At 38.7% G+C, this 14128-nt stretch overlaps 1 protein-coding gene across 1 annotated transcript in view; it reads right to left on the reverse strand.

Annotated features, from left to right (window-relative positions):
* TDRD1 (tudor domain containing 1) overlaps positions 1–14128 on the reverse strand; it is an 881429-nt gene that overhangs the window by 447008 nt on the left and 420293 nt on the right. Inside the window, exon 10 of the mRNA XM_053692993.1 lies at positions 884–991. Coding sequence (XP_053548968.1) covers positions 884–991 — 108 coding nt within the window. The remainder of the gene's footprint in view (positions 1–883; positions 992–14128) is intronic.

Here is a 14128-nt window from a genome sequence, read left to right on the forward strand (position 1 = left end):
GATGAGTGCTGAGGGGGAGCTCACTCGGGAACCGGGGATTTTGGACACACCACCCCACCTTAGTCTGTTCCTGGGTACTTTTGCCAGGCTGCCACTCCGGTCCCCAATAACAGATCATGTCACTTTTTGGACTGTGACATCTGGGGACCAGTAGCTCTCTAACAACACCCTGGAGTGGGCACCGCTCCCCCGGGATCACCCCGAAACTGCAACCTAGATACTGCGGTGGTCTCTATGTGACTATGGCTCCAATGGAGGCGCCAGCCTGTCTGGAGGGGCGGGAATGGCGCGATCAGATAAGGCTTTTATCAAGATGAGAATGTGTATATAAGCTGTGTGGGTTTCCCAATAAAGTGTTTCACCTTAATAGGGTTATTGTCTGGTTATTAGGGTGGGCAACTTACTATAATCACTTCTCCGCTGTACAGCTACAAGTTCCAGGTACAGGAAGGACCCTTTTGGCGGAGCAACCTAGCCAGGGTAGCCGGAGTCCGTCACAGTTGGAATAAACAACAACATGTGAAATTTAAATCCAAAAGTAGAAGTTTGCCCCAAGTTTTCCACTTAAAACGGCTATTAAACTAAAAATATGAAATTAAGATTTTAACAATAAGAAATTAATTACATTTTATATACATCAACATTAATACTAAGAGGAAGCACATATTTGTGCACAACTCAACCCTAGGGATAGATTATGTATTGATAACAACTATACCAGCAATTGCATTGTTTGAAATCGAAAACCTTAACACCATGAACACAGAATATAGCTATCTAATTTTATATATTTTAAAAAAAAATTGTGAAAAACAAACACATGTAATACATTTTACAATACCCCTGTCAGCCTAGACAAAGCAAATACATTAATTGTAATTACCAGAAAACTGAGCACTGCAAACGTCTCCTGCAGTCGGGAAAAAAGTTGAAACAGCAGGCATTTTCTTGTAATGCTCATTCATTGATTCCAGGAGCTTTGTAAGCTGGTCTAAAAAGGAATTGCATAGTTTATTAATATTTCAGTTAAAGTTTACTTTGCTGTAGTGACACCCATCACAGTTCATAAATCAATAATTAAACGGTAACCATCATAATAAACGGTTAAAACATTAGGAATGATAAATAAGCCGCAATAAAGAAGCATTTCCCTTCTATTCTATCATTACTACAAACATTTTTTAATTTTTATGAAACTTATAAAGCGGAGGTTCATTTTATAAAAACATACATAAAATAACAAAAAAAAAATAAAAAATGAGTAAAAAAAAGTATAGTGTATTCCAGTGCAACATAATTTACGGTTTAACTCTACAAATATTAGTGTGCTTACAAATCTGCTATAGTTGGATACATAAACTTCAAGATAAATTCATTATTAGTGCAGCTGTTTCAGTTATTTAAACTACTCAATTGTAGTTTAACATAACAGGAGAATCTGGATTTTGACTGAGTAAACGTGCAAAATCCTACAAGAAAAAGGATTTTTCACAGAACCTTTCTGATGCAAAAAAAACAAGCAACTAGTGCAAAACAAAAACATGTCACTAACTGATTAACCCTTTGATGACAGAGTTAATTTGTCTACATCAGAACAACGTCATTGAGATTTCAATGATGGGATCAGGTCAGGGGGGGCGAGGCATAGCCTCCAGAACATGATCCCATTCTGGAAGCGCAGTTGGCTTTAGGACAGCCAAATGGCTAGGACGTTCTATTCCGTCCTAACGGCGCTAAAGCCCAGCGCGGTTAGGAAGGAATAGAACGTCCTAATGGCATTAAAAGGTTAAATACTTAAGACTGCTTAAAAGTGTTTTAATGCAGGTGCTAACACTTTAATAATAAATTAAGATGTACAAAGTTAACCCTTTCATAAAAAAACATAATTTATGTAAGAACTTACCTGATAAATTCATTTCTTTCATATTAGCAAGAGTCCATGAGCTAGTGACGTATGGGATATACATTCCTACCAGGAGGGGCAAAGTTTCCCAAACCTCAAAATGCCTATAAATACACCCCTCACCACACCCACAATTCAGTTTAACGAATAGCCAAGAAGTGGGGTGATAAAAAAGTGCGAAAGCATATAAAATAAGGAATTGGAATAATTGTTCTTTATACAAAATCATAACCACCACAAAAAAAGGGCGGGCCTCATGGACTCTTGCTAATATGAAAGAAATGAATTTATCAGGTAAGTTCTTACATAAATTATGTTTTCTTTCATGTAATTAGCAAGAGTCCATGAGCTAGTGACGTATGGGATAATGACTACCCAAGAAGTGGATCTTTCCACACAAGAGTCACTAGAGAGGGAGGGATAAAATAAAGACAGCCAATTCCTGCTGAAAATAATCCACACCCAAAATAAAGTTTAACGAAAAACATAAGCAGAAGATTCAAACTGAAACCGCTGCCTGAAGTACTTTTCTACCAAAAACTGCTTCAGAAGAAGAAAATACATCAAAATGGTAGAATTTAGTAAAAGTATGCAAAGAGGACCAAGTTGCTGCTTTGCAGATCTGGTCAACCGAAGCTTCATTCCTAAACGCCCAGGAAGTAGAAACTGACCTAGTAGAATGAGCTGTAATTCTCTGAGGCGGAGTTTTACCCGACTCAACATAGGCAAGATGAATTAAAGATTTCAACCAAGATGCCAAAGAAATGGCAGAAGCTTTCTGGCCTTTTCTAGAACCGGAAAAGATAACAAATAGACTAGAAGTCTTACGAAAAGATTTCGTAGCTTCAACATAATATTTCAAAGCTCTAACAACATCCAAAGAATGCAACGATTTCTCCTTAGAATTCTTAGGATTAGGACATAATGAAGGAACCACAATTTCTCTACTAATGTTGTTGGAATTCACAACTTTAGGTAAAAATTCAAAAGAAGTTCGCAACACAGCCTTATCCTGATGAAAAATCAGAAAAGGAGACTCACAAGAAAGAGCAGATAATTCAGAAACTCTTCTGGCAGAAGAGATGGCCAAAAGGAACAAAACTTTCCAAGAAAGAAATTTAATGTCCAATGAATGCATAGGTTCAAACGGATGAGCTTGAAGAGCTCCCAGAACCAAATTCAAACTCCAAGGAGGAGAAATTGACTTAATGACAGGTTTTATACGAACCAAAGCTTGTACAAAACAATGAATATCAGGAAGAATAGCAATCTTTCTGTGAAAAAGAACAGAAAGAGCAGAGATTTGTCCTTTCAAAGAATTTGCGGACAAACCCTTATCTAAACCATCCTGAAGGAACTGTAAAATTCTCGGTATTCTAAAAGAATGCCAGGAAAAATGATGAGAAAGACACCAAGAAATATAAGTCTTCCAGACTCTATAATATATCTCTCGAGATACAGATTTACGAGCCTATAACATAGTATTAATCACAGAGTCAGAGAAACCTCTTTGACCAAGAATCAAGCGTTCAATCTCCATACCATTAAATTTAAGGATTTCAGATCCTGATGGAAAAAAGGACCTTGTGACAGAAGGTCTGGTCTTAACGGAAGAGTCCACGGTTGGCAAGAGGCCATCCGGACAAGATCCGCATACCAAAACCTGTGAGGCCATGCCGGAGCTACCAGCAGAACAAACGAGCATTCCTTCAGAATCTTGGAGATTACTCTTGGAAGAAGAACTAGAGGCGGAAAGATATAGGCAGGATGATACTTCCAAGGAAGTGATAATGCATCCACTGCCTCCGCCTGAGGATCCCGGGATCTGGACAGATACCTGGGAAGTTTCTTGTTTAGATGGGACGCCATCAGATCTATTTCTGGAAGTTTCCATATTTGAACAATCTGAAGAAATACATCTGGGTGAAGAGACCATTCGCCCGGATGCAACGTTTGGCGACTGAGATAATCCGCTTCCCAATTGTCTATACCTGGGATATGAACCGCAGAGATTAGACAGGAGCTGGATTCCGCCCAAACCAAAATTCGAGATACTTCTTTCATAGCCAGAGGACTGTGAGTCCCTCCTTGATGATTGATGTATGCCACAGTTGTGACATTGTCTGTCTGAAAACAAATGAACGATTCTCTCTTCAGAAGAGGCCAAAACTGAAGAGCTCTGAAAATTGCACGGAGTTCCAAAATATTGATCGGTAATCTCACCTCCTGAGATTCCCAAACTCCTTGTGCCGTCAGAGATCCCCACACAGCTCCCCAACCTGTGAGACTTGCATCTGTTGAAATTACAGTCCAGGTCGGAAGCACAAAAGAAGCCCCCTGAATTAAACGATGGTGATCTGTCCACCATGTTAGAGAGTGTCGAACAATCGGTTTTAAAGATATTAATTGAGATATCTTCGTGTAATCCTTGCACCATTGCTTCAGCATACAGAGCTGAAGAGGTCGCATGTGAAAACGAGCAAAGGGGATCGCGTCCGATGCAGCAGTCATAAGACCTAGAATTTCCATGCATAAGGCTACCGAAGGGAATGATTGTGACTGAAGGTTTCGACAAGCTGTAATCAACTTTAGACGTCTCTTGTCTGTTAAAGACAGAGTCATGGACACTGAATCCATCTGGAAACCCAGAAAGGTTACCCTTGTCTGAGGAATCAAAGAACTTTTTGGTAAATTGATCCTCCAACCATGATCTTGAAGAAACAACACAAGTCGATTCGTATGAGATTCTGCTAAATGTAAAGACTGAGCAAGTACCAAGATATCGTCCAAATAAGGAAATACCACAATACCCTGTTCTCTGATTACAGACAGCAGGGCACCAAGAACCTTTGTAAAAATTCTTGGAGCTGTAGCTAGGCCAAACGGCAGAGCCACAAACTGGTAATGCTTGTCCAGAAACGAGAATCTCAGGAACTGATAATGATCTGGATGAATCGGAATATGCAGATATGCATCCTGTAAATCTATTGTGGACATATAATTCCCTTGCTGAACAAAAGGTAAGATAGTCCTTACAGTTACCATCTTGAACGTTGGTATCCTTACATAACGATTCAATATTTTTAGATCCAGAACTGGTCTGAAAGAATTCTCCTTCTTTGGTACAATGAAGAGATTTGAATAAAACCCCATCCCCTGTTCCGGAACTGGAACTGGCATAATTACTCCAGTCAACTCTAGATCTGAAACACATTTCAGAAATGCTTGAGCTTTTACTGGATTTACTGGGACACGGGAAAGAAAAAATCTCTTTGCAGGAGGTCTCAACTTGAAACCAATTCTGTACCCTTCTGAAACAATGCTCTGAATCCAAAGATTGTGAACAGAATTGATCCAAATTTCCTTGAAAAAACGTAACCTGCCCCCTACCAGCTGAGCTGGAATGAGGGCCGCACCTTCATGTGGACTTAGAAGCAGGCTTTGCCTTTCTAGCTGGCTTGGATTTATTCCAGACTGGAGATGGTCTCCAAACTGAAACTGCTCCTGAGGATGAAGGATCAGGCTTTTGTTCTTTGTTGAAACGAAAGGAACGAAAAACATAATTTATGTAAGAACTTACCTGATAAATTCATTTCTTTCATATTAACAAGAGTCCATGAGCTAGTGACGTATGGGATATACATTCCTACCAGGAGGGGCAAAGTTTCCCAAACCTTAAAATGCCTATAAATACACCCCTCACCACACCCACAAATCAGTTTAACGAATAGCCAAGAAGTGGGGTGATAAGAAAAAAAGTGCGAAGCATATAAAATAAGGAATTGGAATAATTGTGCTTTATACAAAAAAATCATAACCACCACAAAAAAGGGTGGGCCTCATGGACTCTTGTTAATATGAAAGAAATGAATTTATCAGGTAAGTTCTTACATAAATTACGTTTTCTTTCATGTAATTAACAAGAGTCCATGAGCTAGTGACGTATGGGATAATGACTACCCAAGATGTGGATCTTTCCACACAAGAGTCACTAGAGAGGGAGGGATAAAATAAAGACAGCCAATTCCTGCTGAAAATAATCCACACCCAAAATAAAGTTTAACAAAAAACATAAGCAGAAGATTCAAACTGAAACCGCTGCCTGAAGAACTTTTCTACCAAAAACTGCTTCAGAAGAAGAAAATACATCAAAATGGTAGAATTTAGTAAAAGTATGCAAAGAGGACCAAGTTGCTGCTTTGCAGATCTGGTCAACCGAAGCTTCATTCCTAAACGCCCAGGAAGTAGAAACTGACCTAGTAGAATGAGCTGTAATTCTTTGAGGCGGAATTTTACCCGACTCAACATAGGCAAGATGAATTAAAGATTTCAACCAAGATGCCAAAGAAATGGCAGAAGCTTTCTGGCCTTTCCTAGAACCGGAAAAGATAACAAATAGACTAGAAGTCTTACGGAAAGATTTCGTAGCTTCAACATAATATTTCAAAGCTCTAACAACATCCAAAGAATGCAATGATTTCTCCTTAGAATTCTTAGGATTAGGACATAATGAAGGAACCACAATTTCTCTACTAATGTTGTTGGAATTCACAACTTTAGGTAAAAATTCAAAAGAAGTTCGCAACACCGCCTTATCCTGATGAAAAATCAGAAAAGGAGACTCACACGAAAGAGCAGATAATTCAGAAACTCTTCTAGCAGAAGAGATGGCCAAAAGGAACAAAACTTTCCAAGAAAGTAATTTAATGTCCAATGAATGCATAGGTTCAAACGGAGGAGCTTGAAGAGCTCCCAAAACCAAATTCAAACTCCATGGAGGAGAAATTGACTTAATGACAGGTTTTATACGAACCAAAGCTTGTACAAAACAATGAATATCAGGAAGAATAGCAATCTTTCTGTGAAAAAGAACAAAAAGAGCGGAGATTTGTCCTTTCAAAGAACTCGCGGACAAACCCTTATCTAAACCATCCTGAAGAAACTGTAAAATTCTCGGTATTCTAAAAGAATGCCAAGAAAAATGATGAGAAAGACACCAAGAAATATAAGTCTTCCAGACTCTATAATATATCTCTCGAGATACAGATTTACGAGCCTGTAACATAGTATTAATCACGGAGTCAGAGAAACCTCTATGACCAAGAATCAAGCGTTCAATCTCCATACCTTTAAATTTAAGGATTTCAGATCCGGATCGAAAAAAAGGACCTTGAGACAGAAGGTCTGGTCTTAACGGAAGAGTCCATGGTTGGCAAGATGCCATCCGGACAAGATCCGCATACCAAAACCTGTGAGGCCATGCCGGAGCTATTAGCAGAACAAACGAGCATTCCCTCAGAATCTTGGAGATTACTCTTGGAAGAAGAACTAGAGGCGGAAAGATATAGGCAGGATGATACTTCCAAGGAAGTGATAATGCATCCACTGCCTCCGCCTGAGGATCCCGGGATCTGGACAGATACCTGGGAAGTTTCTTGTTTAGATGAGAGGCCATCAGATCTATCTCTGGGAGCCCCCACATTTGAACAATCTGAAGAAATACCTCTGGGTGAAGAGACCATTCGCCCGGATGCAACGTTTGGCGACTGAGATAATCCGCTTCCCAATTGTCTACACCTGGGATATGAACCGCAGAGATTAGACAGGAGCTGGATTCCGCCCAAACCAAAATTCGAGATACTTCTTTCATAGCCAGAGGACTGTGAGTCCCTCCTTGATGATTGATGTATGCCACAGTTGTGACATTGTCTGTCTGAAAACAAATGAACGATTCTCTCTTCAGAAGAGGCCAAAACTGAAGAGCTCTGAAAACTGCACGGAGTTCCAAGATATTGATCGGTAATCTCACCTCCTGAGATTCCCAAACTCCTTGTGCCGTCAGAGATCCCCACACAGCTCCCCAACCTGTGAGACTTGCATCTGTTGAAATTACAGTCCAGGTCGGAAGAACAAAAGAAGCCCCCTGAATTAAACGATGGTGATCTGTCCACCACGTCAGAGAGTGCCGAACAATCGGTTTTAAAGATATTAATTGATATATCTTCGTGTAATCCCTGCACCATTGGTTCAGCATACAGAGCTGAAGAGGTCGCATGTGAAAACGAGCAAAGGGGATCGCGTCCGATGCAGCAGTCATAAGACCTAGAATTTCCATGCATAAGGCTACCGAAGGGAATGATTGAGACTGAAGGTTTCGACAGGCTGTAATCAATTTTAGACGTCTCTTGTCTGTTAAAGACAAAGTCATGGACACTGAATCTATCTGGAAACCCAGAAAGGTTACCCTTGTTTGAGGAATCAAAGAACTTTTTGGTAAATTGATCCTCCAACCATGATCTTGAAGAAACAACACAAGTCGATTCGTATGAGACTCTGCTAAATGTAAAGACGGAGCAAGTACCAAGATATCGTCCAAATAAGGAAATACCACAATACCCTGTTCTCTGATTACAGACAGAAGGGCACCGAGAATCTTTGTGAAAATTCTTGGAGCTGTAGCAAGGCCAAACGGTAGAGCCACAAATTGGTAATGCTTGTCTAGAAAAGAGAATCTCAGGAACTGATAATGATCTGGATGAATCGGAATATGCAGATATGCATCCTGTAAATCTATTGTGGACATATAATTCCCTTGCTGAACAAAAGGCAATATAGTCCTTACAGTTACCATCTTGAACGTTGGTATCCTTACATAACGATTCAATAATTTTAGATCCAGAACTGGTCTGAAGGAATTCTCCTTCTTTGGTACAATGAAGAGATTTGAATAAAACCCCATCCCCTGTTCCGGAACTGGAACTGGCATAATTACTCCAGCCAACTCTAGATCTGAAACACAATTCAGAAATGCTTGAGCTTTCACTGGATTTACTGGGACATGGGAAAGAAAAAATCTCTTTGCAGGAGGTCTCATCTTGAAACCAATTCTGTACCCTTCTGAAACAATGTTCTGAATCCAAAGATTGTGAACAGAACTGATCCAAATTTCTTTGAAAAAACGTAACCTGCCCCCTACCAGCTGAACTGGAATGAGGGCCGTACCTTCATGTGAACTTAGAAGCAGGCTTTGCCTTTCTAGCAGGCTTGGATTTATTCCAGACTGGGGATGGTTTCCAAACTGAAACTGCTCCTGAGGACGAAGGATCAGGCTTTTGTTCTTTGTTGAAACGAAAGGAACGAAAACGATTGTTAGCCCTGTTTTTACCTTTAGACTTTTTATCCTGTGGTAAAAAAGTTCCTTTCCCACCAGTAACAGTTGAAATAATAGAATCCAACTGAGAACCAAATAATTTGTTTCCCTGGAAAGAAATGGAAAGTAGAGTTGATTTAGAAGCCATATCAGCATTCCAAGTCTTAAGCCATAAAGCTCTTCTGGCTAAGATAGCCAGAGACATAAATCTAACATCAACTCTAATAATATCAAAAATGGCATCACAGATGAAATTATTAGCATGCTGGAGAAGAATAATAATATCATGAGAATCACGATTTGTTACTTGTTGCGCTAGAGTTTCCAACCAAAAAGTTGAAGCTGCAGCAACATCAGCCAATGATATAGCAGGTCTAAGAAGATTACCTGAACATAGATAAGCTTTTCTTAGAAAAGATTCAATTTTTCTATCTAAAGGATCCTTAAACGAGGTACCATCTGATGTAGGAATGGTAGTACGTTTAGCAAGGGTAGAAATAGCCCCATCAACTTTAGGGATTTTGTCCCAAAATTCTAATCTGTCAGGCGGAACAGGATATAATTGCTTAAAACGTTTAGAAGGAGTAAATGAATTACCCAATCTATCCCATTCCTTAGCAATTACTGCAGAAATAGCATTAGGAACAGGAAAGACTTCTGGAATAACCGCAGGAGCTTTAAAAACCTTATCCAAACGAATAGAATTAGTATCAAGAGGACTAGAATCCTCTATTTCTAAAGCAATTAGTACTTCTTTAAGTAAAGAGCGAATAAATTCCATCTTAAATAAATATGAAGATTTATCAGCATCAATCTCTGATACAGAATCCTCTGAACCAGAAGAGTCCAAAGAATCAGAATGATGGTGTTCATTTAAAAATTCATCTGTAGAGAGAGAAGATTTAAAAGACTTTTTACGTTTACTAGAAGGAGAAATAACAGACAAAGCCTTCTTTATGGATTCAGAAACAAAATCTCTTATGTTATCAGGAACATTCTGCACCTTAGATGTTGAGGGAACTGCAACAGGCAATGGTACATCACTAAAGGAAATATTATCTGCATTAACAAGTTTGTCATGACATTTAATACAAACAACAGCTGGAGGAATAGCTACCAAAAGTTTACAGCAGATACACTTAGCTTTGGTAGATCCAGCAGGCAGAGGTTTTCCTGTAGTATCTTCTGGCTCAGATGCAACGTGAGACATCTTGCAATATGTAAGAGAAAAAACAACATATAAAGCAAAATAGATCAAATTCCTTATAAGACAGTTTCAGGAATGGGAAAAAAATGCCAAACATCAAGCTTCTAGCAACCAGAAGCAAATGAAAAATGAGACTGAAATAATGTGGAGAAAAAAGCGACGCCCATATTTTGTGGCGCCAAATAAGACGCCCACATTATTTGGCGCCTAAATGCTTTTGGCGCCAAAAATGACGCCACATCCGGAACGCCGACATTTTTGGCGCAAAATAACGTCAAAAAAATGACGCAACTTCCGGCGACACGTATGACGCCGGAAACGGAAATTAATTTTTGCGCCAAAAAAGTCCGCGCCAAGAATGACGCAATAAAATGAAGCATTTTCAGCCCCCGCGAGCCTAACAGCCCACAGGGAAAAAAGTCAAATTTTTGAGGTAAGAAAAATATGATAATTAAAGCATAATCCCAAATATGAAACTGACTGTCTGGAAATAAGGAAAGTTGAACATTCTGAGTCAAGGCAAATAAATGTTTGAATACATATATTTAGAACTTTATAAATAAAGTGCCCAACCATAGCTTAGAGTGTCACAGAAAATAAGACTTACTTACCCCAGGACACTCATCTACATGTTTGTAGAAAGCCAAACCAGTACTGAAACGAGAATCAGTAGAGGAAATGGTAAATATAAGAGTATATCGTCGATCTGAAAAGGGAGGTAAGAGATGAATCTCTACGACCGATAACAGAGAACCTTATGAAATAGACCCCGTAGAAGGAGATCACTGCATTCAATAGGCAATACTCTCCTCACATCCCTCTGACATTCACTGCACGCTGAGAGGAAAACCGGGCTCCAACTTGCTGCGGAGCGCATATCAACGTAGAATCTAGCACAAACTTACTTCACCACCTCCCTTGGAGGCAAAGTTTGTAAAACTGATTTGTGGGTGTGGTGAGGGGTGTATTTATAGGCATTTTAAGGTTTGGGAAACTTTGCCCCTCCTGGTAGGAATGTATATCCCATACGTCACTAGCTCATGGACTCTTGTTAATTACATGAAAGAAACGATTATTAGCCCTGTTTTTACCTTTAGATTTTTATCCTGTGGTAAAAAAGTTCCTTTCCCACCAGTAACAGTTGAAATAATGGAATCCAACTGAGAACCAAATAATTTGTTACCCTGGAAAGAAATGGAAAGTAAAGTTGATTTAGAAGCCATATCAGCATTCCAAGTTTTAAGCCATAAAGCTCTTCTAGCTAAAATAGCTAGAGACATAAACCTGACATCAACTCTGATAATATCAAAAATGGCATCACAGATAAAATTATTAGCATGTTGAAGAAGAAGAATAATATCATGAGAATCACGATGTGTTACTTGTTGCGCTAAAGTTTCCAACCAAAAAGTTGAAGCTGCAGCAACATCAGCCAAAGATATAGCAGGTCTAAGAAGATTACCTGAACACAGATAAGCTTTTCTTAGAAAGGACTCAATTTTCCTATCTAGAGGATCCTTAAACGAAGTACCATCTGACGTAGGAATAGTAGTACGTTTAGCAAGGGTAGAAATAGCCCCATCAACTTTAGGGATCTTGTCCCAAAATTCTAATCTGTCAGACGGCACAGGATATAATTGCTTAAAACGTTTAGAAGGAGTAAATGAATTACCCAAATTATCCCATTCTTTGGAAATTACTGCAGAAATAGCATCAGGGACAGGAAAAACTTCTGGAATAACTACAGGAGTTTTAAAAACCTTATTTAAACGTTTAGATTTAGTATCAAGAGGACCAGAATCCTCTATTTCTAATGCAATTAAGACTTCTTTAAGTAAAGAACGAATAAAATCCATTTTAAATAAATATGAAGATTTATCAGCATCAACCTCTGAGACAGAATCCTCTGAACCAGAGGAATCATCAGAATCAGAATGATGATGTTCAGTTAAAAATTCATCTGTAGGGAGAGAAGTTTTAAAAGATTTTTTACGTTTACTAGAAGGAGAAATAACAGACATAGCCTTCTTTATGGATTCAGAAACAAAATCTCTTATATTATCAGGAACATTCTGCACCTTAGATGTTGAAGGAACTGCAACAGGCAATGGTACTTTACTAAAGGAAATATTATCTGCTTTAACAAGTTTGTCATGACAATCAATACAAACAACAGCTGGAGGAATAGCTACCAAAAGTTTACAGCAGATACACTTAGCTTTGGTAGATCCAGCACTAGACAGCGATTTTCCTGTAGTATCTTCTGACTCAGATGCAACGTGAGACATCTTGCAATATGTAAGAGAAAAAACATATATATAAAGCAAAATTGATCAAATTCCTTAAATGACAGTTTCAGGAATGGGAAAAAATGCCAAAGAACAAGCTTCTAGCAACCAGAAGCAATAAAAAATGAGACTTAAATAATGTGGAGACAAAAGTGACGCCCATATTTTTTCGCGCCAAATAAGACGCCCACATTATTTGGCGCCTAAATGCTTTTTGGCGCCAAAAATGACGCCACATCCGGAACGCCGACATTTTTGGCGCAAAATAACGTCAAAAAATTACGCAACTTCCGGCGACACGTATGACGCCGGAAACGGAAATAGAATTTTTGCGCCAAAAAAGTCCGCGCCAAAAATGACGCAATAAAATGAAGCATTTTCAGCCCCCGCGAGCCTAACAGCCCACAGGGAAAAAGTCAAATTTTAAGGTAAGAAAAAATGTTAAATTAAAATGCATTATCCCAAATATGAAACTGACTGTCTGAAAATAAGGAAAGTTGAACATTCTGAGTCAAGGCAAATAAATGTTTGAATACATATATTTAGAACTTTATAAACAAAGTGCCCAACCATAGCTAGGAGTGTCACAGAAAATAAGACTTACTTACCCCAGGACACTCATCTACATATAGTAGATAGCCAAACCAGTACTGAAACGAGAATCAGTAGAGGTAATGGTATATATAAGAGTATATCGTCGATCTGAAAAGGGAGGTAAGAGATGAATCTCTACGACCGATAACAGAGAACCTATGAAATAGACCCCGTAGAAGGAGATCACTGCATTCAAATAGGCAATACTCTCCTCACATCCCTCTGACATTCACTGCACGCTGAGAGGAAAACCGGGCTCCAACTTGCTGCGGAGCGCATATCAACGTAGAATCTAGCACAAACTTACTTCACCACCTCCATCGGAGGCAAAGTTTGTAAAACTGAATTGTGGGTGTGGTGAGGGGTGTATTTATAGGCATTTTGAGGTTTGGGAAACTTTGCCCCTCCTGGTAGGAATGTATATCCCATACGTCACTAGCTCATGGACTCTTGCTAATTACATGAAAGAAATTATAATTTTATCATTTACTTTATTATGAATCCAAGCAATTAGTGTAAATATACAGATGATCATTCATGTTTTATTCATGTTTGAAATACTTAAAATAGAGAGATTTGATCAAATTTCTTAACAACTAAAACTAGGAATAATGTTTGCATTAAATTCGATATGAGCTAAGCCTGCACGAAAATAAACATTTTTTTATATAAACTATGTGGCCAAAAGTATGTGGACACCAGACCATCGTACCTAAATAAGACTATTGGACACCCTAATCCAAATCCATGGTCATTAAAAGGGACACGAACAACCAATTTTTTCTTTCATTATTTAGGTAGAGCATATTTTAAACAACTTTCCAGTTTACTTATATTATCAAACTTGCGTCATTCTCTTGGCATCATTTGTTGAAGGAGGAGCTATGCACTACTGTTTCTAATTGAACACGAGGTGAGCTAATGACAATCAGTGTGTGTGTGTGTATGTATATATGTATATATGTATATATATATATATATATATA

Source organism: Bombina bombina, chromosome 9 (genome assembly GCF_027579735.1).
Source record: "Bombina bombina isolate aBomBom1 chromosome 9, aBomBom1.pri, whole genome shotgun sequence".
NCBI lineage: Eukaryota > Metazoa > Chordata > Amphibia > Anura > Bombinatoridae > Bombina > Bombina bombina.